This window comes from Danio aesculapii, chromosome 21 (genome assembly GCF_903798145.1).
Source record: "Danio aesculapii chromosome 21, fDanAes4.1, whole genome shotgun sequence".
Classification (NCBI taxonomy): domain Eukaryota; kingdom Metazoa; phylum Chordata; class Actinopteri; order Cypriniformes; family Danionidae; genus Danio; species Danio aesculapii.
This window is the reverse complement of record NC_079455.1, coordinates 23529300-23556766: the sequence shown is the minus strand read 5'-3', so window position 1 is coordinate 23556766 and position 27467 is coordinate 23529300. Positions and strand designations below refer to the sequence as shown.

Genomic DNA, 27467 nt, shown 5'->3' with positions numbered 1-27467 from the left:
TGATTCGCATTTAACATGTTTTCTTGTTGTTGTTTTTTTCAATAAAACTAAAATCAAGTGTTGTAGTGCAACAGGATTATGTTTGTTGATTTTTTCGTAAACAAGCAATGCTGTGTGTAGTGTAAACCATTATTTAAAACATTATTTAAGACAGTAAAAACATGGGCAACCATTTGATAGAGCGGGCAGACTTATTATTACTCAATTTTAAAAGTAAAATGAATTAAAATAAAAATGTATATTGTTACTATGCATTTTTAAAATGCATAGTTATATATTGTTATATATTTGCCATATATTTGTTTCATTCAGATATTTAGATATAATTGTTTTTAGTAACTTTAGTCTTAAACATGTATTTCAGTTATGTTCGCCAATATTTTGTCAAGTTTTTCATGTAATTTTATTTATTTATTTATTTTAAGTCACTTATTTTAGGTGACATTTTTAACACTTGTGATATGTGCTTTTGTCACTTATTTATTTGTTTATATACGCTTTCCGTTTAAATTGAGAAAATTTACACTTATAGGTATTTCAGTTAGATGCCAAAGTGACATTTTGTTTGATTTTAGATTTTGAAGTTTAAGGTTTTCCTTATTTAATATAGTTTGATTACATTATTAATGCATGTTTAATTAATTTATTATTTGCAGAAAAACACAGAAAATATTTGTAATATTATTTAATTCATAATAATTATATTTATTTGCTGTCATATTTTTAGCTTTATTTGACTTTAGATTTACAGTTTTTCTCAGTGGCTTTGGTGCATTTCTCAACATTATTTACATTTGCACAACAGTTAATGCATTTCTCAAAACAGTTAGTCATTTGTGCACATCACAGTAGCAGTTTCTCATTCCCTCCAACAAATTGCAAATGCTTTTGGACATTCATCAATTGCTTTCATACAACTCTCTGCTGTTTTATAACATTATCATTTGCTTTTGTCATGTTTGTACTAAGGTTTTCTGTGCATTTGTCCTCCATTACACATGATTTCCTTTTATTTTATTTTATTTATTTTTTGTGCGATTGTGGTTGTAAACTTATTTCAATTAATTGCCAGGGTAACATTTTTTGTTTAATTTCATTGTTATTTTTCCATCTTAAAATGAATATTGTATTAATTCAGCTTTATTTCATTTTTAGTTGTTGCCAATAATCACAACATTTAGGTAAAAATAACATGATTTATTACTCTTTCTAGTAGAACGAAAAGCAAGATACTGAAGACAAATAAATTTAAAGTTAATCATTTATTATTATTATTATTATTATTATTAATATTATTATTATTGTGAAGCCTGATTAACCAGTAGTTTAAAAATCTGTTTAAGTTTTCAGATAACACCAATTAGATTTTACTTTTAACTTCATAGTCTGCATAATTTAAAATCTCATGCTGCCTTTTATTATGATCTTCAATGTAAAAACAACAACTCGAATCAATGATTCCCTAATCATTCAAAAGCACCATGTAGTTTTAAAGCAAAGTTGTTTATAAATAAAACACACACATAACCATTCAACCATGCATAATGATAAGCTTTAATAATGTTTGCATGTATTCCACGTCTAAGGCTTTATGTACAGCAAGTGCTTCAGTAAAAATGCTGCAAGGGAAAATAAACGACAAGTCACACATTTTAAAAATCATATGGAAACACAGTTCAACCAAAAACTATTTCGAAGAAGCTGCTGAACACCGCCAGTAGTGTAGACATTCACTGCACAGATTAGCAACATTAGAATTAAGTCACATTCTTATAACACAATTTTTGCAAGCGAAAAAAACTAAATTATCATGCAAACCCTGTGACCTTCCATCGATTTAAAAGGTTCATGGTCAAACAGAAAGAAATAAAAGAGCAACATGCGATAGTGACGAGTGTAAGTGTGAAAGAAATGCAGAAGAGACCAAAGAAAGCCTGAAATACTCACACCGAAGGCTCAACCTTAGATTTCTACATTAATTCTGATAATTACTGTTTAATTAACACAAAAGAGGCACCACTTGTGCAGAAGAAACTGTTCTACTTAATGTTCTAAACGTCGCTTATTGCTTTGGTGCAAGAACTGAAGAAGAAAAAAAGAACATTCCACATATTTTACATCAACACTATTACATTTGTAAAACAATCATGTGCTCTGCATGAGAACATTCACAAAACACACATTATCCTACCGTATTTGGCAAGTGAATATTTGATTTTAAGCTCTGCTTCTTGGCAACACGTAGTAGTAATTGACTGAATGGGACTGAGGGTGATGAGAATGGTGAATGAAATGTAAATACAGCAAGCGGAAATCATTTCTGTTCAAAGGATTATTCCAGGTTCAATGCAAATTAGACACCATTGACAGCATCTGTCAATTGTAGAATGCAGCGGGTTGGGTTTAGGAAGTAAAACTCATTCGTTTTCTCAATAACTTTTTTGAACACATTCATATTATTTTAAATCAATTCAGACAATCACAGGGAACAAAACTACATTACCCATAATGCAATTGAAAATTCGACCAATCAAAAAATTGAAGTGAATAAAAGTTTTCAATTTCAAAATCTGAGGTGCGTCAAAAAAAAATAGATATATATTTTAGACTTTAGCTCTGCTCTTTCTATACAGCCCATAAGTTAGTCTGTCCCCATAATATTTGTATATTGCAAAATACATTGCTTCTATAGATACAACCAACAACTTTAAATCAATAGTTTTATTTATCTGTTGATCATTTGATTGTGTCCTTCGCAATAATATTAAAGTCTTACTTTAGTCATTTTCTCTCAGGCTTCCAAAAACGTCTGTAATGATTCTCCTTGTAGCTGGCTGGTTTTAACATTCTAAAAAATTATTTTTAAAATCCATATGGGCAAAAACGAACGAACAGGAAAAATACCTCCAAAAGCATAGAAGCTGAAAAAGTATGATACTAATGCACTTGATTACAGTCATACAAGCCCAAGCCCCCTATTACAATAAGAGGACTAGTGAAATCCCAGAAACTACTTGAAAAAATTACAATTAAATGTCTGATCTTACAAAATCAGCTATAAAATCTGGCACAAACTACCTTATAATTGTTTGTTATGCTTCAATGACTTGGACCAACTTGGTCTAGCCAGTGTGCATGTATAACCCTAAACGCAAATCTCAGATTTCTTTGAGCCAAAGCTCCCATTGGCAGCAGAAGTGACACAATCACTTCACCAACTGGTGATCGGCTCTTCTATTTAGAAGGCAGGGCATATTGTGCCATGTTGCGCAATAGTTTCTCCCATTTATGTGTATACCATAATAGTATGTCTATTGCGCCCTCCACTAATATTGGCACCCTTGGTAAATATGAGTAAAGCAGGCTGTGAAGTTATTATATAGTTTTTTTTAAGAGACAGTTCACCAAAAACTGAACATTCAGTTTACTCACCCTTTACTCTATTGAACACAAAAGAAGGTATTTTGAAGAAAGCTGAAAACCTGTAACCATTGACTTCTATTGTTTTTCCTACTCTGGATGTCAATAGCTGTTTCCATCTAAAGATGCAACTTAAACTTATGCGCAAAACTGGAATATCACATAAAACATTTATGAATAAAGCACCGTTTCGATTCAACGAGTCAAAGAGAATGAAAGTCACTTCCTGATAAACTGGCGCCAAATTAAAAAAGAAAAATGGAATTTGCTGCGTTAGGAGAATTTTGTGAGCCTTTTTTCTTATGTAATAAATAACTTACGCCTCAGAAGATCAAGACTAAACACAACCTAATGAACGATGGTAGTTCATGACCCATCTTAGTTCTGGAGGTGACTTTGATGATGGACTTTGGCTGAGGGATTTTTAGAATGGTCAAAACAACATTTCAGATGTTGTGCAATGTGATCAGTCCACTGGTTTGTCCATTAATGTGTCCAAACACACCTATTTCATAATCACATTGATGTGCATGTTCTTATTTATTAATTAAATGTGTTCTATTGTTATTTATGTACAACATAATCCAATGTATTTATTGCAACAATGCATAAAACGTTTATCCAATTATTCCTATTACACGCATACATTTTCAAAATGTATGCACATCTTGGCATTTCCATGCATACAAATTGTTGGATTGAAACATAGCTATTGGTTAGAGTTTTTCAGCCTTCTTCAAAATATCTTTTTTTGTGTCGTGAATAAAGAAACTCCTAAAGGTTGGGTGAACTATCCCTTTAACTTTGACTGAATCTTGAATATTCCTTTAACAGATTCACAAGGACTAAAGATTATCCTTCATATAACAGCTCTGAAAGTACATGATACTGTATACAAAGACGGGCCACCTGTTTCTAGGTGTGCCTGGTATCAGTGCGGTACAAACTCTCTGTGCCTGAAGCCCAATGCGTACCGATAGCTCTACCTACTGGTGGATAGGGAGCCCTCGGGTCCACATTCAGATGCTATGTATGCACTTCAGCGTACTGTAGCTGTAAATATCACAATCGCTGTGAAAGATGGTGCACTGTTGCCATGCGCACGTACAATCAACATGGTCTCGAGCATCAGTGCTGGTGATCTTCAGGAGACGCTGGAGTGAGGATGTGTGGTGGATGAGACATGAGGTTTTTTACGGATGGATGAATGAGAAGCTACAGGTTGACCAGGTGAAGGTCAGAGGCAGTGAAATGAGGGCACAGTGCCATGTCAGGGTTCTTCAGCTGCTTTAGGACGCGCTTGTAGAACTTGGTGCGCACGCGGTTGAACTCCATGATGTCACATGGGTCTTCCTCCATCCAAAACCTGTGGAACTCCTGCATCAGATAACCTGATACGATAGATAGATAGATAGATAGATAGATAGATAGATAGATAGATAGATAGATAGATAGATAGATAGATAGATAGATAGATAGTCAGACAGACAGATAATTTGCTATTTATAATTATTATTTCTAAAAAAAAAATTCATAACAAATAATAAATATACTATATAAATACTAAAAACACATGTCCACATGGCCAACTGCTCATTGATGAAAATTTCTAATGAGCCAATCACATAGCAGCAACTCAATGCATTTAGGCATGTAGACATGGTCAAAACAATCTGCTGCAGTTCAAACCGAGCATCAGAATGGGGGAGAAAGGTGATTTTAATGACTTTGAACGTGGCATGGTTGTTGGTGCCAGATGGGCTGGTCAGAGTATTTCAGAAACTGCTGATATACTGGGATTTTCACGCACAACCATCTCTAGGGTTTACAGAGAATGGCCTGAAAAAGAGAATATATCCTGTGAGCAGCAGTTCTGTGGGCGCAAATGCCTTATTGATGCCAGAGGTCACAGGTGAATGGCCAGAATGGTTCAGCTAAGAACAGGAAACTGGGGCTACAATTCACACAGGCTCACCAAAATTGGACAATAGAAGATTGGAAAAACGTTGCCTAGTCTGATGAGTCTCAATTTCTGCTGCGACATTCGGATGGTAGGGTCAGAATTTGGCGTCAACAACATGAAAGCATGGATCCATCCTGCCTTGGATCAACAATTCAGGCTGGTGGTGGTGGTGTAATGGTGTGGGGGATATTTTCTTGGCACACTTTGGGCCCATTAGTACCAACTGAGCATCATCACAACGCCACAGCCGTTGCAGACCATGTATATCCCTTTATGACCACAGTGTACCCATCTTCTGATGGCTACTTCCAGCAGTATAATGCACCATGTCATAAAGCACGAATCATCTCAGACTTGTTTCTTGAACATGACAATGAGTTCACTGTACTCAAATAGCCTCCACAGTCACCAGAACTCAATCTAATAGAGCACCTTTGGGATGTGGTGGAACTGGAGATTCACAACATGGATGTGCAGCCGACAAATCTGCAGCAACTGCATGATGCTGTCATGTCAATATGGACCAAAATCTCTGAGGAATATTTCCAGTACCTTGCTGAATCTATGCCATGAAGGATTAAGGCAGTTCTAAAGCAAAAGGGGGTTCTGCCCGGTACTAGTAAGGTGTACCTAATAATGTGGCCGATGAGTGTATATTATTAACATAATATATACATTTATATATCTAATGCTGACAAAATATTTTATATTACTATTATTGCTATTTAAAAAAATAAATAGAAGTAAATATAAATATAATTTAAATCTAAACCACAATTACATTTTTTTACAAATATTAATAAAAAATATTAATAGAAATTAATTTCTATGTTTATTAAATTACATTAAACTAATATTGCACATAACATCAATTTTTAATGGCTGTAAACTTTTTAAATTTTCAAAGGTCACCAGCAATTGGCAAGTGGGGACATTTTTAAGTTTTAATCCCTACATATAATTTTTCCATTAACAGTTAATTATGTAATTGTGTATTTTTGTTTAGTTTTGTTTCTTCATAAATTTTTGAACAAAGGTTTTCTCACAATTAGTACAATGTCGACATTATAATTAGTACTCACAGAAGGTCTGTTGGAAGTGCACTAGACTTGGCATCTCTGGTGCCACATTATACAGATGAGTCTTCAGAGCTCCGCTCACCAGCAGGGAATAGGCCAGATCTGTGATGTTTATGCCAACTATAGCAAAAGAGTATCTGCACCACAATAGATGAGGGTCAGCACAAAACACATCACAAAAGAAACACTTGTTTAGTGTAAATAAATATTATAAAATACTAAGACTCAGCCAGTGTTTGTCTAAGTGTGTGTGTGTGTGTGCGTGCAGTGATTTAACAGGCTTCATGCTACACATCAGAGCTAATGCATTCTGAAAGCTCATGACAAGAAGAAGAGCCTGATTCAAATCCTTACACAAAACAGTGAGTGATAAATACTGCACACACTGCATAAACATTCACGTTTAAAGAAAAAAATGTACTCTATATGTATATAGTAATTTGCACCTAATTATTGCTTGATCTCCCCTGAAGGACATCAAAACAAGATGTAAAGGGGGGATCAGCTCTTTAATAGTAAGAAATAGCTTTCTCTGATCTAAGTTAAATATTAATAATTAAAAATGTATAATATAAATATACATTTGACCCCCTCCATAACAGTTATCAATATCAATATCATTCAACAGTCAGAAATTGGCAGTTCTAGAGCACCAATAGACATCTTAAGTATTTACAAAACACGTTTCTGGTGAAATAGGCATTTATATCTGCATGTAGCCTAAAAAAACACATAATTTGTATAGATTTACCTACAGTAACATCTAAAATAGTTACTAAATATTCCTCAAACCACTGAAAACGTATACATTTTATTACTAAATGAGATGTAATTTTAATACATTCATAAATTTGATTCACTAAAGCATGTATTACCAAACTACTACCAAAAAAATGGACCCCCCAACAAATCAACCAGTTCAGTTTCTGTTTCAAATAGATGTAAGTCATAAGAGGAAAAAAGAACAATCTTATCTTCCATTTTATGCTGACTTTAAGAACTGGTCTCCATTTTGGAATATATATACATTGTAAAACCCAGGTTAAGGTAGCTCAAACCATTTGAGGAAACCAGTTGAAACTAACCATTTAAGTTCAAAAACTAATCCTAATGAGTACTGTGAACTTTATCCATTTGAGTAAACGAAGCAATTTGAGCACAGTAAAACCCAATAAATGAAAAGATCTCAAACCAGCTGAGTACTATAAAACCTATTGAGTTAAGGCAACTCAAACCATTTGAGGAAACTGATTGCTACAAACCATTTGAGTTTAAAAGACTAATCTATATGAGTACTGTGAACTTACTCCATTTAAGTTGAAGTAATCAGGTATTTAATTATCTCATTACCTTCAACACTTCAAGAGTTCAAAACTCTTTTCAAATGAGTAGTATTAACTTTCAGTAAATTTTGAGTTAACTACACTCATTTCGTTTGATAAAGTTGACTGTTGGGTTTTACAGAGTACTATGTTACGTCTTTGTTTTGTTTGTTGCTCCTTCTTTTTGCACAACATTCCCTCATAGCAAACTGATGTCCACAGAGAAGGACCGACACTCCAAAAACAGAAAAATGTGCACACTTTGATTGAAGATTACCAAACAAAAAAAAATGTTAGTGGATTAATTTGCAGATTAACTGTTCAGCTAAAGAATAACAATGTGCGCTAGCAAAAGAAACATTGTATACTTTGATTTCACACAGACTTTAAGGTATTGCTATGAATTTGCTAAGGTCATTTGAGGGGTGCTCACACTAGTATATTGATTCTCTTGGTTTGTTTGGTATGGATTAAAAAAAGATATGCAATTTACCCCTGTGTTTAGCATTGTCCAGTAGTAATTGAGAAAAACATGTCTTAAATGGATAGTTCATCTATAAATGTATTACTAAAAACTGTTTACTTGCAATCAAGTGGATCCAAACCTTCCAAAACCAACTAAGTTTCTTTTTTCTATTAAACACAGAAGAAGATATTTTGGAAACTAGGTTGGAAACTAGCAGCCATTCAGATCCATGACACAAAAAATATTACTATGAATGTCAATGGTTTCTGGTTTTCAAAATTCTTCAAAATATCGTCTTTTGTGTTCAGCAGAAGAAAGAAACTCTAACAGTATTGAAACAAGTGAATGGGAGAGTAAATGATGACAGAATTTTCTTTTTTGGGTGAAACTTAATAGCACTTTAATAGCAGGTGTAAACAGGACCTCAATGTGAGTATGCATAATAGATGCAATTTGTTGAACTCACCCAATCGCTTTGTCGAATTTCTTCTTTTCCCATTCAGCTTTGCTCATTTTGCTGTGCAAAAAAAGCCAAAATGTTATCACGTGTCCACTTAATCCTGATCTTAAACAGTGAATATAATGCAGCCAACTACTGAATAAACGACCACAATTACACACTGGAAAGAAAGAGAAAGCATTCGCAGCTACTAACCAACGTTACAATGGAGCATAATGCCTTGTGTTTAGAGTGAGGTGAGGTTGGATATTTAAAAAACAACAACAAAATAGAGCCATTAGACTGAGGCAAAATGATCAAATGAGTTTCTTACTGGGAGAGAAAAAAATGGAGTACCTGGCTTCTTCTTTGGAAACGTCCCTGTGTATGACAGTGATGATGGGAATAAAGCAGAAGCAGGAACAGAAAAAAAGGAATGTGTGGGTGCGTGATGTGCTTTATGGTGAGAAAGCATGCTGAAGGTGTGATATTATATGGCATGAAAAAAATCATTTGTTAAAATATCCATGGTGTGCACACACAGCATAAAATAATACACTGATAAAAAGCTTCAATGACAAGATTCCTTTACTGCTCATGCATTCAAAGCTTAATGGCATCTTAAAGTGCATTAGTTATATTTAGAGTGCTTTTTCGGGGTATAAAACAATGTACTGTAAATGAGTCTGACCTGTGTTTGGGCTGCAAGGAGTCATGAAGGACTTGGAGAGCAGTGGCTTTGTCATGCTCTGCAAAATACCTGAAAAAAAACAACAGATAAAGCATGGTGATGTCAACATTTATTGCTAATTGTTAAAACTACTTCAAGTGTAATTCAATTAATATTGTTTGTTAGCTTAGCAACATGCTAAGAGGAAGATCATATGCTAACTATTAACAACAAGCTAACTGTGACTAAAATATATTTCACCTCAAGTATGTTAAAGTCTGCACGAATCAGAGGTTGCTGAGACTTTTATTTCAGTGTGTTGATGTACTTATAACTGAAATGGGCATCGATTACGGGGCAGGCTTTCCTTTTGCGCATACCATACACTTGTAGCAAACTAATGGCTATTTAACTTCATTGTTGATTAATTGTTCATGTGCGCTAGAAAAAATTAACATTGTTGATTTTGATATCAGACAGACTTTAAGTATTTAATTTTTTTAGAACTTTGGTTTGTTAGTTAGCAACATGCTAACATGAAAACCTTTTGCTAACTAATATAAACAAGTTCGGTGTAATTAAAAATGTATTTTGCATCATGTGTGTTAAATGTTTAATGCTTTTTAAAGTATTGGTTTGTTAGCTTAGCAACATGCAAGCTAACTGTGAGTAAAATATACTTCACCTCAAGTATGTTAAAGTCTGCATGAACTAGAGATTGCTGAGACTTTTATTTCAGTATGTTGATGTACTTACAACTGAAATGATATATCGAGTGGGGGGCAGGCTTTCCTTTTGCACATCATAGACTTGTTGGTAGACTAATGGTTACTTAACTTCATTGTTGATTAATCATTATGTGCACTAGAAAAAAATCCCTACTGAAAAAAACAGCTTAAACCAGCCTAGGCTGGTTGGCTTGTTTTAGCTGGTCGACCAGCCTGGTTTTAGAGGGGTTTTGGCCATTTTCAGGCTGGTTTCCAGCCATTTCCAGCCTGGTCTTAGCTGGTCAGGCTGGAAAATGACCAACTAAAACCAGCTTGACCAGCCTAGACAAAGCCCAGCCAAAACTAGCTATGTCCAGCTTAAACCAGACTGGTCAAGCTGGTTTTAGCTGGATTTAGCTGGTCATTTTCCAGCCTGACAAGCTAAGACCAGGCTGGAAATGGCCGGAAACCAGCCTGGAAATGGCCAAAACCCCTCTAAAACCAGGCTTGTCAACCAGCTAAAACCAGCCAACCAGCCTAGGCTGGTTTAAGCTGGATTTTTCAGCAGGGTTAACATTGTTCTTTTTGATATCACACAGATTTAAGTATTTAATGTTTTTTAGAATATTGGTTTGTTAGTTAGCAGCATGTTAACATAAAAACCTTTTGCTAACTAATATAAACAGGTTCTGTGTAAATAAAAATGTATTTTACATCACGTATGTTAAGTGTGGGTGGCACGGTGGTGCAGTGGTTAGCACTGTTGCCTCACAGCAAGAAGGTCGCTGGTTCGAGTCCTGGCTGGACCAGCTGGCATTTATGTGTGGATTTCTTGCATGTTTTCTCCGTGTGTGCGTGGGTTTCCACCAGGTGCTCTGGTTTCCCCCATAGTCCAAAGACATGCGCTATAGGTGAATTGGGTAAACAAAATTGGCCATAGCGTATGTAAATGTGTTTCTCTGTACTGGGTTGTGGAATAGTTGGGGGTTCATTCTGCTGTGGCAACTCCTGATAAATAAGGTACTAAGCCAAAGGAAAATTAAAAATGTAATGCTTTTTAAAGTATTGGTTTCTTAGCTTAGCAACATGCTAACATGAAAATCTTTAGCTAATAAAAATGAATTTAATGTTATTCAAAAACATATTTTACAAAATTAATTTTTAGTATTTTAATCTTATAAGACCATTGTTAGCAGCATGAAAAAACATCTAAATCTGTCGCTAAGTAAAAACTTGTTTAAAATAATTTTAAACATGTTTGTTGTGTATTTAATGATTTTTTTTATGTATGGTGTTGTTTTGTTATCATAAGCAACAACATTAGAATATAGTACTATTTGATAATACAGTGTAATTAAGAACTCTTTTATCCATTGAGTATTTAATGTTCATTTAAATACTAAATTGTTATCAAGTTAATAATAATTAAAAAACTTAAAATGCAAATTGTGTCAAAGCTACAAAGTAAACAGTCAATAATAGATAATTAGGTATGAAATTTCATCAACGTGAAACAAGTTCAGTAAATTTTGTAGCATTAAGTTTACCTGAATGCTGATTTTGTTCTAATTAGTTCAATGTTTATGTATATCATGTTCTTAATACTGTACATGAATACAACACTATTACAACTACATTTCTCTGAAGTATTTATGTTTAAACGACTACAGAGATCGACTGTTTTTGCCCTGATTTCCCTTCAGCAGAATCTATCACTCACAGCAGGTTGTGTAGGCCCAGGAGACCCATGCCCCTAAAATCAGTCTTAGGGTCGTTTCCTTGAAAACCAATCTCACACCACTGCTTTGAGATGCGTCCAGAGAGAGGAGAATCGGGACGGAGTTCCTTCCACAGCTGGTGAGTAGAAAGACATTTTAGAAAGGCATCACTGAAGACTATTACTTATTTCAGATCAGTTCTGTTATGGCCTACATTTCAGCCGTGTTATAAATGTCTACATCCTACTTCTCAGAAATGATACCTTCATGAGCATCTCCTCGTGGGCTGGGTTTTCACAGTCATACGGCTCTCTACGCAGCTTCTCCACCTCCACTACTAGGTTTCGGTAACCAACAATCTGAAGAAGGCAAGCCTGGAGAGAGATGCCAAGCCTAGAAGAAGACAGGAAACACAGTGAACACCGAAATGTAAAAGGGTTATCTGTGGATGATTATACTGTATCATCAAATGATGGGGTCTTACTGTGGGTTGGTGTCTGGGTTGATCTTTTTCAGAGCCATAATGTCATCGATAGACTTTTCCACAGAATCTGGATGAACGCTGATGGCCGACTGCAAGAGCTATGGAGGTAATTGAGAGAGAAGTTATTCAGTCTCTCCAGGATTTTGCAGGGATTTATTATTTATGTTTTGTAGCCTAAAATAGTGAATTTTCTAAAAAATTTTCTTAAAACACATGGCATGATTTGTTATAAACTCCTGTGTTTTGCTCTGAAAATACACATAAATCTTATAAAATTGTTCTTTTTTTTGATTCCATAATTCATTCATTTCAAAATTCCATGATTGGACTCACAAAATCTTGGGAGGACTGGATTATTCATTTATTTAAAAGCTAACATTCAAAAATGTTATTGGGTTTTTTGAAAAGCTTTGCATAGAAGACAAAAGAAAACAGTGTCGAACAATCCCTATTCACACGAATCTGAGCCAATCTGGTTGTCAAGTTCTCGGGCATGCTTATAGACCAGCATTTCATTCATTCATTCATTTTCTTTTCAGCTTAGTCCCTTTTATTAATCAGGAACCGCCACAGCGGAACGAACCGCCAGCTTATCCAGCATGTTTTACGCAGCAGAAGCCCTTCCAGCGGCAACCCAACACTGGGAAACACCCATACACTTTTGCATTCACACACATACACTACGGCCAATTTAGCTTATTCAATTCACCCTATACCACATGTCTTTAGGCTGTGGGGAAAACCGGAGCACCCAGAGGAAACCCACGCGAACACAGGGAGAACATGCAAACTCCACACAGAAATGACCACTGACCAAGCCGGGGCTCAAACCAGCCACCTTTCTTGCTGTGAGGCATGCTACCCATGCTACCCACTTTGGCACCGTGTTGCCCTAGATCAGCATTTCTCAATCCTAATTCAACAACAAGTGCCCTTCAAAGTGAACTCTACAGGATATTCCGCCATGACTTCAGAGTGAAGGGTGCATGTTTCATTCAAATGGCATTTTAATGTGTGACGTTCATTTTATTGTATTTATTTTCAGAGGTATATTTTTTCACACCTCACGCTTCTCTAGTAAGAAGCTGCAAGTAGTGCAATTGTGTAAATCCTTGAATAAAAGTTCTGATATGAAATAATAGTTTCTCTGCTCAGGTAGATGGCAATATAGGAGAAGAGACTAGGGAACAATGCCTAGGACCAGGACTGAGGACTAGGATTGAGGTCGAGGACCAGAATTGAGGTTGAGAACCAGGATTGAGGACCAGAATTGAGGTATTATGAAAAGCTACTACAGACTGAGCATCTAATGAACATATACACATAATGGCCTGTTTTTAAAAAACTGCATTTTCACAAACTTGTGTTTTGAAAGCCATTTTTAGAAGTTTTTTAGCCACTAAAACACTGCTAATGTGTGAACAAACTGCAAAGTCGAAATCCAAAAAGGTTTTCTGTTTTAGCTCAAATAGGTGTCATGTAAACACTTCTAGAACTAAAAATATTAAAGATCTTTATTAATAGAATACAGATTAAATAAAAATTTGATTTAAAAAAATTACACAAAAAAAAATATTAAAAAGACAATGGAATACAGAAATTAAAAAAAATATATATATGATAAAATGACAAAAGTACATTACAAAACTTCTTTAACGTTTAAATTAAATTAATTTTCAAAATATATATAATTTATATAATTATATGTTACTAAATTAGATGCATTGGGAATAAAACAATCTCATGACTCACCTCATGTTTAGAGCATCGGAGTGAGGTTTCTGTGAAATAAAAAAAATATTAAGAATATCAAAATTGTCCTTACATAATATAGGATGGCAAATACAAATATAGTGTCACCATGTTTACTGATACTATTTACCAATCTTGAGTGTCCTTCGAGCGCCAGGTTTGTTATTGTAACAGATTCGTTGAAGCTCACATCGTCCCGTCACCTTCCGGATGACAAACTTTAGGCCCCGCCACAAACACTTACAGTACAGGAACACCAGGAACTGGGTCAGTACCCTAGAAGATCCAGAGAAATAGCACTGAATAAAACAATACTGATAGGCCTAATACACCTGTGTATTCTGTCCCAGAATAAAGCATTCTCATTTTGGACATTATATCTGAGCACCATGAGATCATGTGTTTCTCATGAGTGCTACTCGAGCTGTTCAAAGAGAAATGCACTTTATTTATTTTTTCTCTTATAATGGTCTGGTGTCTACAAAAGCTGGGTCTGATCCCCGTTGTAAAAAGCATGTGTTTTGAGAGAAAGATAAGTGGGCCATGATGATGAAATGGGTCACAGTTCTGCAATGATGTGAGTGATGAAAGTGAAAGATAAATGTAAACCTACTGTTCTTTACTCAGGTTTCTAGTTTAGCAAGTATGTCTTCATGTCTGTTTACTGTGTGCATCTGTTTTTCAGTCAACACATGGATGAGTACATTCATTTATAATCAAGTATTCAAGTATTTTAAGGCTGCCTTGTGATTCCTAAAAAGTTGTTTTTTGTTTGTGGCTAGATGCCATAAAAGGAAGATAAAGGTATCTTTTTCATGTTTAAAGACGTTTTTGTCCTGTGAAATTTCTATTTTAAAAACCGTTTCTCTTTTCCCGGCATTGCAGCAGAACAACACCCTTCATATAATAGTAAGACGATGATCAGCTCAGGTACAAATTATGTGCTTTATTCAGTGTTAATGCAACCAATTTGAGATTAGATATCATTTTATGTGACATTTTTGCCATACTACTGAAAGCAGGAGCAGATAGTATACCTAGTTTGAAAATGAAAGCCAGAACTGTGACATCAGTAGCCTATTAATAATGTTAAAGAGGTTTATTATGTATTGATTATATTAAAAGCCTTTACCATTTAATTGGGAGTGCAGTGGCTGGTATTTAAATGTTTCTGTCATGTCACGCCACATATGGTGCAGACCGCCAAATTGCTTGTCGTTGGATTCTTGTCACGTCACGTGTTGTTAAAACAATGGTGTTACATTGTTTTGATCCTTTGATTCTAACTTTCAGTGACATAATTAAGCCACAGGCAATAATGCATGCAATATAAACTCTTTGTGTAATTTTAATGAATTAATTAATTCATCAATTAATCAGTCAATCAATTATAATTGAATAATGTCAAAAAAAATCAATCAATACATGGATCAATCAACCCACCCATATTACTGTATATACTCATTTTATTTAGGGTCTATTTCACTACAATAAATAAACCTGTTGGAGTCCGCCTGCTGATTTTGTTGAGAGTTACTGCTCACAGGATAGACTCTCCTCTCCATCGGCATGCAATGAATTTGTGATCCGACCTGCGTTTTGTAAAAAAGGTGTTATTTTCTGTCAAGGTTGTTGAACTGAAGTGACGTGTCTCGAAGGCAGTTTCATTTCCAGCACTTCAATAACAGACAGTTGTGATATTGCACTGGGTGATATATAAAACTAAACTGGCACACTAAGAGTAAACATTACTACTTGCTTTTGTGTTTCATATATTTTGTTCATCATATATTATAAACAATATAATTAAGAGCAATTGCTGATAAGAAAGTACTTAAAACTGAAAGCCACAGTACAGCTTGTCCACCAAGGGGATGTTAATTAAAATGTAGTTATTTACATTTTAAGAGATATTGCTGATAATGAATGTTAATAGATTAAAAGGCCACAGACTGGTGGAGTTTCAGTGTAATCTCTCCAGCTTTTATGTAGCACTGACAAGTTTAATTCATTTGCCATAATGATCTGTCAGGTTGCCAAATTAAGTGTGGTAGAGAGTTAAAAAAATCTTTGAAATAAATAAGCAATAAAGTATGTTACATAATATTTATGTCTGATTATCTTATACTTTATAAACAATATATGAGTTTAAAAATGAGAACTCAAATTAAATGTGCTTTATATGCACAGAAAGTGTATTGCCTGTAGATACATATATTAGGCCTACACAAGCACTATTTAGATGCCTAAAAGCTCCTTTTTTTATCTTCCAATGACAAAATTGGTCCAGGGGCAATGATGCACGCAATAAAATTTAATTGTATTATTTCTGTTAACTTGTTAAGTAAAACTATTCATTGCTTTTAGGTAACAATTAGCATCTATTGAATTCATTTATTTTAAAAACATGATTAAGACGAATAAATCTATCGTTTCTCTTTTTGTTTGCACACCAGTGACATAATTGGGCCATACAACAAAACATGCAAAGTGAATTGATACTCTACATAAGTTTAATGTGCTTTTAGAAATGAAAGTGAAGGGAAATGAAGCAATGACATTTCATCTTCTAAGTAATAAGCGATTTGTCACAATTAAGTCGTAAGCACTCACCTCAGAAAATGCTTCATCGCGATTGTCTGCTTTACTACAACAGTAACTCACATTCGAGGGTGATCTGACCACCTGCACAAACACAATTGAAAACAAAACCCCAATGTATCTTATTTAATCGTAATATTGCTGCATTCAGCAGTCGTGGATACAAATAGCCAGGATGTCTCGAGGTCGTCAGTGGCGTTAGGCGGATTAAAGACGTTGCCGTGGGCAACTGCTCTACAACCAACATAAAGGCGACATATCACTTCCAAATATTTGATATCTTATAGATTATTTCACGACATATGAACTATTTACAATACAGTCAAATATCACAGCTTATATAATTACATCAAGCGGACATATTTACCGTCGGTACTATTTCATTTTTCAGTAACGTTAACGGTAAGGGTTATTCTGACCTCTTCTGTATTCTACACCACACATGGCCGTGTGGAAAAGGCGTATCTGGTATTAATACATCAGAGTATCTGTTAAAAGAAAAATGAATGACAGTAACATACGTTTCAAGATGTCGCTGGGAATGAGAATATGCCTGTCCTCCTCTCTCTGTACGGCAGGTACCTGTTATTCCTCCATGATGAGCATGTGAATGAGGGAGGGCGGGCGCTTCTCAGCATCGCAATGCAGCGCTGCTCTGACTGCCGCACGGCGGCGGAAAGACCCTAGCAGACCTCTGTCACTGAGGTACTAGCTGTACTACATTAAGAACAAAATTGTAGATACACTTTTATCAATACTAAATATTGTTTTTTCCGCTTTTGAAATGTAATAGTAAAATTATCTTACTCTTGTAGAGCCAATGTTTAGGAAACTTACTCGGGTACCTTATTAAACCTCCAACGGTGATTACTCATATTTAGGTTAATAAATGACTCAAATATGTTATACTTTTATTTACATTTGTTCATGCTAGTTTATAAAAATACAATTGTTTATTGATGGTTCATGTTAGCTAAACAATTTAACAAATGCTATAGTTAATTCATTTCAGTGTCCTGCAAAGACAATAGTTCTGCCTTTTATTATTAGTAATTGATATTTTTTGTTATCTTCTTCCTCACATGGATTTGCATCTTGAGCCAATTTAGTTGTTTTCCCCAGGTTTGTAGTGTTCAAACTAATTTGGTGGGGGGAAAAATATTTAATTGTTTATATTATTGTTTCTAATGTTTCATACATAAATATAATTTCTTATTCTAAATAAAAACATTACACTTAAACTGTGTCTTAACTAGATGCCATAAAAGGAAGATAAAGATATCTGTTTCATGTTTAAAGAAGTTTTGTCCTGTGAAATTTCTTGTTTCTAATGTTTCATACATAAATATAATTTCTTATTCTAAATAAAAACATTACACTTAAACTGTGTCCTAACTAGATGCCATAAAAGGAAGATAAAGATATCTGTTTCATGTTTAAAGAAGTTTTTGTCCTGTGAAATTTCTATTTTAGAAACCGTTTCTCTTTTCCCGTCATTGCAGCAAAACAACACCCTCCACATAATAGTAAGACGATGATCAGCTCAGGTACAAATTATGTGCTTTATTCAGTGTTAATGCTACCAATTTGAGTATATATATTTTTTAAATATATATCTATTTGTTAATAATAACAACATTAAAAACATTTATCTGCAACATGTTTTTATTGAAACTTCTGGAATCATAAAAATAGAATCAAACTAAATATTTTTATTACGTTTATATATAGGTAGCTTTGGCATTTTCGGCAGTTTTCTGTAAATAATATCTTAACTATATAACATGTGACGATCTAAATTTGGAGCAACTTTAATGCTCAAGAGTAAACCACTTTTAAATATACATTAAACAAATCATACATATTTATGTAAAACCATTCTGTTTAATAATAAATGTAACAAGTTTAATATGAACCATTCATCATTTCCGCTACAGGTATTTTTCACCTGGAGTGTTATAATCTTTCACTTTAGTAACTTAATACACACACCCGTAGTAGAATGTTTATAAGAAAAAAAAAAAAAATCATAAAGCTCTCGCATCGTCATACTGTATGCATCTATGAGCATTTCAAATGAAACTGAAATGTTAGCACCTCGAGTGGTTGAAGGTGGTACTGTACAGGTCATTACACTGCATTATTTATCTGCAAAATATTTGCTTTTTTAAATGTATCAGGCGAAATTTAAATCTCAGCAGATTTATCTAACATTGATATGCAGTTTGATAGACTGAAGGCACACGGAAGTGGATTTAAAATCCATGAATAACACATAAAATAGTTCATTTGGCAAACCCTGTACAACCTTTACAGGAAAATCTGTAAAATGTACTCTACATTGTAGAGCTTCATGTCTGTGAACAAATTCCATTGCAGGGTGCTTTGTGAGAAGACCATGTCCTATCCAGATTCTCTTGTCCTTCCTTTGATAAACAATTTTCAACGATGTCTCCATCTTGTTGGTCATTTGCAGATGAAGCAAGCTGATACACCACATCATTATTGACATCCGACTGATCTGCTGTGAAGGTCGGTACAATGTTGAACATGACAAAACCAACCATGATCACCACAAGAGACACGATGTACAGGCCTGTAAACTTTAAAGAAAAAAGAAAGTGCTTTAAAAACTTGGCAAGAACTAAAAATCAATTAAACATTATCAAAAGATTTATAATCAGAAATAAAGAATTCACCTCTGGCCATTATCATATAGCAATAGCATCACATTTTGTGATCTTCTTTGTTTTTTCTATTTTTATTGATTTTCTGAAAATGTTATTTTTCTGCTCACCTTGTAGTGAAAGAGGAAGATGCCACAGAAAAGGCTGAAGAGGTCTGCGGTCAGCAGAGAGAGGTTTACAGCTGTGGCGCTAGTCATCTTCACCACAACAGGCATGAAACTGTACAGCCCGTACATACACAGAGTATATGCAAAAAAGAGCAGGCCTACAGAATAAAAATACAGGTATTTACCCTTCTAATGTAAAGGAGAACAGAAAATGTTTTTTGAATTAAGGCAGTTCTAAAGATTTAAAGGGGTCTAATCTTGAATTTAAAAATATTACTAGTTACTCACAATTTTGCCAGTCCCAGCTGATGGCAGGTATAGCTTTAAATTCAAGTAGAGCCCTTTAAAATACAATAGGATAGTTCCAGATATTATACCCAAAAATGAACTGGGAATATCGTAACATTGTGCAATTCTTAATGTGTGCTTGACAAAACCACCTCCACTCTTTCCCCTTTATATGCACCAGACAATTTCCTTCAAACACTCAAAACTTATATACATGTATGTGTGTGTGTGTGCGCGTTAAATTTCAGTGACAACAGTAATGTAGTGAAACATTATTATTTAAAATAGCAGGTTACCATTTTAAAATGTCATTTAATCCTGTAATGGCAAATCTGACTTTTCATTTAACATGGATTATGAAAACTTGCTACGTATATCTGCATTTGCCTAAAGCTGCGGTCACGCTATAGTTTGAGCTTGCGGAATTCTGTAGTATGGTGCTGTGAAAAGGGGCTGAATTAAATAAGATTATTAAACATTTTAAAAAGGCGGGCTATTGGTCCATGTTTTAAATTTCTGTCCAGAGAGGTCATGTTTTGATCTTCGATATGTCTCACACAGTCAAGTGATGCGATTTCGCAGGTCAGTTCACAAAGCTTGAAGTTTCCAAATTAGCGGACTGTAAAACTTGTTGCATGAGCTTGCGTTTCCAGTCTGACGCATTCACGTGCGTATGAAGTCTATGGGGAAATAAGTGCAATGTGACTATTTTTATATTTCATTTTTTTACATTAAAAACAAACCTATCCGAATACACTATGATGCATAACTGAACTGCAAACTTTTTGGCAATCATTCCCACATTTCACATCTCAAATGCATAAAATATTACTCTTCATGGACATTAGTTAGTTAAAAGTAAAGAAACCTTATTGGAATGAAGTAGTTATTGAAATAACTAGTTATGTAACAGTTTACGTTCAGCACTGAAGGTAGAAAAGCAAAACATGATACAGATCTATGCAATCCCATGTAGGTGACCTATTTTGATTTCACAATAATGAATTTTTAACTAAAGTGTGGTTGCATCCATAGTGAGAAAAAAAAATCTTACTGACAGTTACAGTATGTACATACAGCACACTTTTACAAAAGCAAGGCTGTGTGTCTGGATGAAGTATGAGCATTTCAATTGAAAGACGCTTAACAAATAGAATATGAAGTGGTGTACACAAAACTTACATTTGCACCCCGCTGATGAGAGTGCCAAAGAGCCCCATCATGCCTATGTACTCCACCCTGCTCAGGTTTTTCACAGTGTATTCCTGACAGACATTAGACACTGCATACAGAGCAGCACTGACCAGCACGAGTCCATCACCCAACAACACATGACTACCTGCAGTCATAGTCACACACACACACACACACACACACACACACACACACACACACACACACACACACACACACACACACACACACACACACACTTCCATTTTTGTGCAAGACCGATTTCTACGGTCCATGATACAATCTTTAGTCACTCGTTTGATATCTTTTATAACAGGAATAAAAAGGAATATGATAAGGACTACTTAAAATACTAAAAGCATACTTACTTGATCCTTGGTCTCTCCCAGCAAGCAGATCTGCTCCGACCATCGCTCCGACACCAAACAAACACACAGCCACGGCGACAAAATGCCATGGCCTGTAGCGAGTCTTTAAGAAGATCCATGACAGCACCATCAGAACCGGGATCACAAAGCAGTCCAGCAGCTACAATACATAACAGTTAGTTTATTAGATACAGAAAAGCTACAGTAATATGAAGACTTGGTGCAAATTAGGGCTTTTTTGGGGGGAGGGGAGGAAACGTTAATTGTGTTTGTGGGGGTTTTTTTGTCTTACTTGCGATATATTTTATTAAAAACCTCAATATTCTCAATAGTAAACAGCACACACTTTAAGTGAAAGAAATACAACATATTTTTAATAAATCACAAGAAGCTTTATTTTACCTTTACAAAGTTCTGTCTATTAGTACATTTAATTAAGTTTCAACACTTCAATGTGGCGTGAAATCAGCGGTCACTGATTATCAGCTCAACAGCGCTAGTGAACAACTCTTTACTTTCAGTTATAGCACAAAATAAACATCTCACGCCTCATGATTGCTCAAGTAGCATTTCATCCATGAAAAGACATCAGTAAAAGAGCTAGTAAAAACAATGTCACATAGCATTTACTTCAGAACAGTTGTTCAGTGTTTAGAGCTTGTTGGCTTACTAGAGAAAATAACTTTGGACAACAGCATTTCTCTTAATATTTGAACTATTTAAGTGCATAGTTTTATTTTACTTAATCTTAATTAAATTATTCCTGGCTTAAATGTCTGCATATAAATCTGTCATGAAAACAAGTTGTGAAAGATACTAAGTAAATTATTACATACAGTTCAACAACGAACTGAAGTAAAAAGCAGCAAAATATTTGCACTATATTAGCAGATATGTTCATTCATTTTCTTTTTCGGCTTAGTGCCTTTATTAATCTGGGGTTGCCACACCGGAATGAACCGCCTATTGGATACATTAGTTTTGCTTATTATTTAATTAAGTTTACTTTTACTACATACATCAAGAGGTCACTAACAGGTTTAGTAAATTGGTCATGAAACAGGAAAATGCTTAAAATAAGTTTTAAAATCACTTTGAAAAAAGTCCTTACAAATTGTATTACCGCTTATTAACAGCAGCTGTTATGTTTGCTAAGGTGATGATGAGATCCATCTTCTGTAGGCTAGATCGTCTCATTTCAAAACGCTAGTTCGGCCTGTGTGGACTTCGAAGGACTCACCTTTGAAGTCTGACACAGCCAGAGCGTGGTTGGGTTGGGTTTTTCATGCTGTACGGTAGTAGTGTGAGTGCAAATCGCGCCTGAACTTGAAACTGAAGACGCAACGTCACTTTAAAGGACTGTCTTTTCAATAAACGCGAACTGTCATAATTTATTAAAGACGCAAACCCCTCGCTGCACGTCAGCTCCACCTTCAGCAAACCACCAATGCATGCAACAAAAGGACTTTATGAACATTTATGAGCCTCAAAAGTGCTTGATCTGTTCAGCAAAATATTTCACTGTGTGTCCCTGCATCTCAAAGGACTAAAAATAAAACAAAACGATCGAACTAAAGCAATCTCAACTGTGCTGAGTGAGAGCGCTTCTCTTCCTGGTAAACTGAACAGTCGCTTCATTGATGACGCAAGTGTGCTCAGGTTCAGAAGGTAAAGATGCAGTACGAGTGCAGGCCCGCAGGGAGAGGGGACAGTCACGCTTCGGCATGGTTGAAGTCAACTGTAGCTAGTGTGAGTACGCTCTGAGAAGAAAGCGTTCTTACCTGTATACTGGTAAGGGTAGTGAACTGGTATGCCTTCACAACAGTGTAATTGGCTTCTACATCGGTAAGAGCCATCAGAAAATACTTCCACCACTTTGTTTTTAGAATTTGAACAATATTATTTTCCCCTAAAATAGAACGAATAAAACTGGATTAATTTAATGCATTACATCTTTCAGTTTCAGGCAATACTTTAAGAAAACGCCACAGTATGGCTTTTATGATTAATCAATGAAGAGTTCATTAACAGAAAACTCAGTTTTTATTAATTTTCTTGAATATTTCTTATTGTTTATTTAAGAGTTAATGTACAAAAACATGATTTATGAAAATTAATAAAAACATATTCAGTCATTAAATTCTACATTTTGAGGAGAATAAAAATAAATCTTTGTATTTAAGTTTGATTTGATACCAGAAAAATGATACGCCTGGTACTGTAAATTATATTCTTCACTTGTCTAATATCTAATACAAGTAGTGAGCATGCTGAAACATACCTCTTCTTAGGGCTAACATGGAAGTATAGGTGAGCAGCAGCAGAGAATAATTAAGAAAGCTTTGCAGCATTGGCGTTTCTACATCCCTTGCCAGATACTGACATGTAACTGCTGTCCCACATATCAGCATGGACAGGGCTTGACCCATTGCAATAGTTTTGAAGAGCTGCCTGTTAAAATTCCAAAGTTACTCCAAAAATACTAGCAAACTTAAAAACAACATTAGACTACGCATCCAAAGAAAGATTTTACATCATACCATGTAAACACATCTTTGAGTGCAAGATTACGTGGACCACAAAGAAATCTCCCCCAGCGGCTGAGAGTATCCAAGTTTCTGTTCTCAGGGGAAGATTCTCCTGCTTCACAATCCATACTTTACACATAGACCCCTGAGAAAGTGAAGAGAAGAAGAGAGAGAGAAAAAAAAAAAAAAAAAGTAACATTTAAGTTAATATCACAGGCTTTGATGTTGGGTAAGGTCAAGTGATTACTGAAAGGAAAAAAAAAACTTAATCTCTTTAGGAATGTATGCCCAAAAATGTTGACTTCAGGGGGCTTCTTTTATAAGATTCTGTGTTAAATTATATTTAAAGGTCAAAATATAAAATAAATAGAAAATACATTTTGAGTAAAGCATCCAAATTACTTCATATTTTAAATTATTTAATTATTTATACACATATTGAATGCAAGCAAATAGTTTACTTTAATGTCTAAACATAAAATTATAAAGATTTAATATGACAAACTGCATTTTTTAATGCTTGAAATTTTTTTGACTGAATTTTTCAATAAACATGGCTAATACTCTATAAAGAAAGCCTAAATGTGATCAGAACAAGCCTTTACACAAAATACAAACAATTAAACAAAACAAAAAGTACAGTGCAAGTTAGCAATTCCATTGAAATTGACTATTAATTTCATTCATTTTAAATAAAAACTAATGTCAGCATAAGCCAACTCGACTTTCTGGCGACAAACAAAAGCTTCACTTTTGAAGGAAAAAGCTCTGCAAGATAATGTAGTTTACAGTGTTTCTACTGCGAATGCGGAACATGAGAGCAGTGATGTGGTGGTTTAAGACGAATCTCCTCGAGCACGTGGCGCCTGTCAGACACACCAACAGTTAAACGAACCAAACGATTAAATGACCTCCTAATCAAAGAAATTAAAGACCGATTAACTCGTCATTAAAAACACAATTAAACATTTTGCTTTTCAAAAGCTTACATATCAAATCTCCTTACCTTCTTACGGGTTAGCCTGGTGGCTAGGCTAAAAGCACAACGTCACGTGTTTACAAGCGAAATAATAAAACCGAGGGTCTATTAAATACCTGAATGTACTCGATCCGACATATCCGTGATTCGTGTGTTTTCCGGTTAAATCCAAGCACTGCATCCTTCCCTGAAAGAGAGGAATCATAAATGCGCTCAGTCAACTCAAAGCCCCGCCCATTGTTCCAAACAGCCAATATCCTTCCACTTCTCTCTTTCTCTTTATTAAATTCTGACCAATGTCGGAGAGACCTGTTCTGACCTAGTACTACTTCAGAAAACTTCCTAAATCTATCAGACATTTATTTTCGGCCGCATATATATTAAAACTGCAACATTCAACTGATGATGATGAGGATAAATAATGATGAGAATTGTGATTGCGAGATGAGTCATCATTTTCGCAATAAAACCAGGCAATTAAAAAGTATCCCGATAATATTAAAACTCAAAATATGTCATACTCAAATGCAGAAGAACTTCAAGCAACAGAAGTCAACTCTAATTTGTGATATACATTTTATTGAAATATATTGAGAATCTAAAATAAACATTCAAGAAATATATTTACACTAAAACGTAAACTTTATAACTTTATATACTGCAGATTACATATACTTTAGCATTTATTATTTATTTGTTATTATCTAGTGCCCCCTGTGACTCACAAACGTCTGCATTAGTCATATGGCACACTAAGCACACATTTTATCGTTGGTGCAATAGACATTATTCGAGTAATCTATTTCATCACAACCATATAATATAAGTGCACTATGGCAAAATGCACTTTGGCAAACTTTTAACCTGCGGAAAAAACAACCCATGGCAAGTAAAGCAGCCTAATTCCACTGGAAAACCACGGACTTGGCAACCCTTCTGTACAGTAAATTGTGGAACTTTACAGATACTGTGGTGAACCTGACACCAAGGAGAACTATGTTCCTGGATAAGCACTTGTTAGTGTTACAGAGAGGATAATATTTTTGGATAGAAGTGCTCCCCCTGTAAAAACAAAATATGTTTATCTAGAAAAATGCAGTGCAGCTGTTTGACTTGAGATTGTTTTGAGAAAGTGTCCTTCAACAGGCCTGCTGGTTCCAGATTATCACAGGTTTGTGTTTAAAAGAAGGTTATTCCTTAATATAACTGGTGAAAACTAAACCCTCAAGAAGGACAATTTATTCTTGTGACAATGCTTAAAAGTGATTGTCTTTATCAAAAGTTTATTACAATGGCATTATAAAATTATGATAAAAAAATTGCCATCCTACATTGAAAAAATAGCCTTCGTTTGTATGAAATGTTTAATGTATTTTGCTGTCCTGTCTAAACTAGACAAAATGTGAGTGATATTAATATTGTCAGAAAAAAATTTATTTAAACATGTTGATTTAGAAAACTTGAAACTGTTGAAGGCTAATTTTCTGTAGTAATTATTTGGGTATTTCAGTTGCACTTTGTGTTTCAGAAAAAAGTGAATTGCTGTGTTTTTTTATACATAAGCATCTCATAATCTACTAACTTTTTGTGTGTGTAGTATACACTCTCAGAAAAAAAATGGTACAATGTTGTACCAAAAAAGAAAAAAGCCCATGTCACTGGGGCAGTACCTTTTCATGGAACAGAATTGTACCTTAAGACAAAGAAACACATTTGTACCATTGCAGTTTGTACCTTTAAGGACATGATTTCTACTATGGGAAACCAAAATGTACCTTTGGTTTTTAAAACCTGCAGATTCAATATTGTACCTTCATCAAATACCACCACAGTGACAAGACACTTTGTACCTCAACAGTGTAAAATGTGTTCCTTCAAGAACTATTTAAAGGCATTTTGCTATTCAAAATGCATCAATTTATTTTAAGTAAATATAAAACATCAAATAGTCTTGATTTTTAAACAATGTGTTTTTTTTTTTAGTTTCTTATTGTGTAAATGCACCTTTTCCATTTACAATAAAAAAATACTTTAACATAAATGTAAAGATATATTTTTTGCTAAACACCACACAAACAATTTATACAAAAATGTTACAGCAGTACACTCTTCCATGTACAAAATAATACACTTTTTTACCTGCAATACCTAAAAAAGGTAATTTTCACACAATACCTTTGTAATCACTTACAAAAGTTAACAAAGTGAACTTAATTGACTTCATTTTAAATTAGAAATATAATTATGTAAAAGTATTGTAACAAGATATGCGTGATGTTTGATCAGTTTTACAATACTAAAATGTCTGCATGAACACTTTGCATATGCAGGACTTTTGCCACTCATGTGCGTAGTGGAAAGAAAACACCAAAAGGTGTAGATATCAATAATGAAAATGTATTTATCAGAAAATGCTTACCAAATGTTTATTAAAAATGCCTTAAATGTTTAGTTTTCAATACCTTTAGTTTTGGTTTACCAGTTGTTTTGTTTTATAGAACTTGAGTTTCTTTAAACATATGCTTTTAAATAATGATTTTTTTTTTGTCTTTCCAGTAATATTTATTTTCATAGATATTGTAATACAGAAGTTTTCCAACACTTATGTAACTTTTTATGAGAACAATTGTGTACCTTCATTTCAAATGTACCATAAAAAGTACAGAAAAGTATCATAAGAGGTATTTTCTGTACC

At 34.5% G+C, this 27467-nt stretch overlaps 2 protein-coding genes across 3 annotated transcripts; both read right to left on the bottom strand.

The window, feature by feature from the left end:
- Positions 1–1534: 1534 nt before the first annotated feature.
- elmod1 (ELMO/CED-12 domain containing 1) lies at positions 1535–17265 on the bottom strand. Its single transcript, XM_056446869.1, has 11 exons — positions 17143–17265; positions 16634–16705; positions 14151–14296; positions 14021–14049; positions 12269–12366; positions 12048–12177; positions 11787–11920; positions 9381–9449; positions 8717–8767; positions 6466–6599; positions 1535–4811 (listed from the first exon to the last, which is right to left on the bottom strand). Exons 2-11 carry the CDS (start codon positions 16648–16650, stop codon positions 4636–4638), a joined length of 984 nt encoding a protein of 327 aa, XP_056302844.1. The 5' UTR covers positions 16651–16705; positions 17143–17265; the 3' UTR covers positions 1535–4635.
- Positions 17266–18486: 1221 nt separating this feature from the next.
- On the bottom strand, positions 18487–24995 carry slc35f2 (solute carrier family 35 member F2). Of its 2 annotated transcripts, XM_056447193.1 has the most exons (9): positions 24889–24995; positions 23806–23938; positions 23547–23716; positions 23047–23174; positions 21266–21425; positions 20886–21042; positions 19704–19756; positions 19419–19573; positions 18487–19224 (listed from the first exon to the last, which is right to left on the bottom strand). In XM_056447193.1, exons 2-9 carry the CDS (start codon positions 23919–23921, stop codon positions 18973–18975), a joined length of 1191 nt encoding a protein of 396 aa, XP_056303168.1. In that variant the 5' UTR covers positions 23922–23938; positions 24889–24995; the 3' UTR covers positions 18487–18972. The 2 variants fall into 2 exon arrangements, with proteins under 2 accessions (XP_056303168.1, XP_056303169.1); XM_056447194.1 differs by lacking the exon at positions 24889–24995 and having other exon boundaries at positions 23547–23712; positions 23806–23886.
- Between the last annotated feature and the right edge of the window lie 2472 nt (positions 24996–27467).

What these genes read in the sequence shown, in the direction of transcription:
- slc35f2 (XM_056447193.1), bottom strand. Translation starts at nt 23,921, where the DNA reads ATGGATTGTGAAGCAGGAGAATCTTCCCCTGAGAACAGAAACTTGGAT. An exon ending in TGGGAGAGACCAAGGATCAA is followed by an intron (nt 21,043 to 21,265) that starts GTAAGTATGCTT and finishes CTATGACTGCAG; the next exon opens with GTAGTCATGTGTTGTTGGGT. An exon ending in TCTTCCTCTTTCACTACAAG is followed by an intron (nt 19,225 to 19,418) that starts GTGAGCAGAAAA and finishes TTTTCTTTAAAG; the next exon opens with TTTACAGGCCTGTACATCGT.
- elmod1 (XM_056446869.1), bottom strand. An exon ending in TCCGATGCTCTAAACATGAG is followed by an intron (nt 12,367 to 14,020) that starts GTGAGTCATGAG and finishes TTACCTCCATAG; the next exon opens with CTCTTGCAGTCGGCCATCAG. An exon ending in TCCTTGCAGCCCAAACACAG is followed by an intron (nt 8,768 to 9,380) that starts GTCAGACTCATT and finishes TTTTTTGCACAG; the next exon opens with CAAAATGAGCAAAGCTGAAT.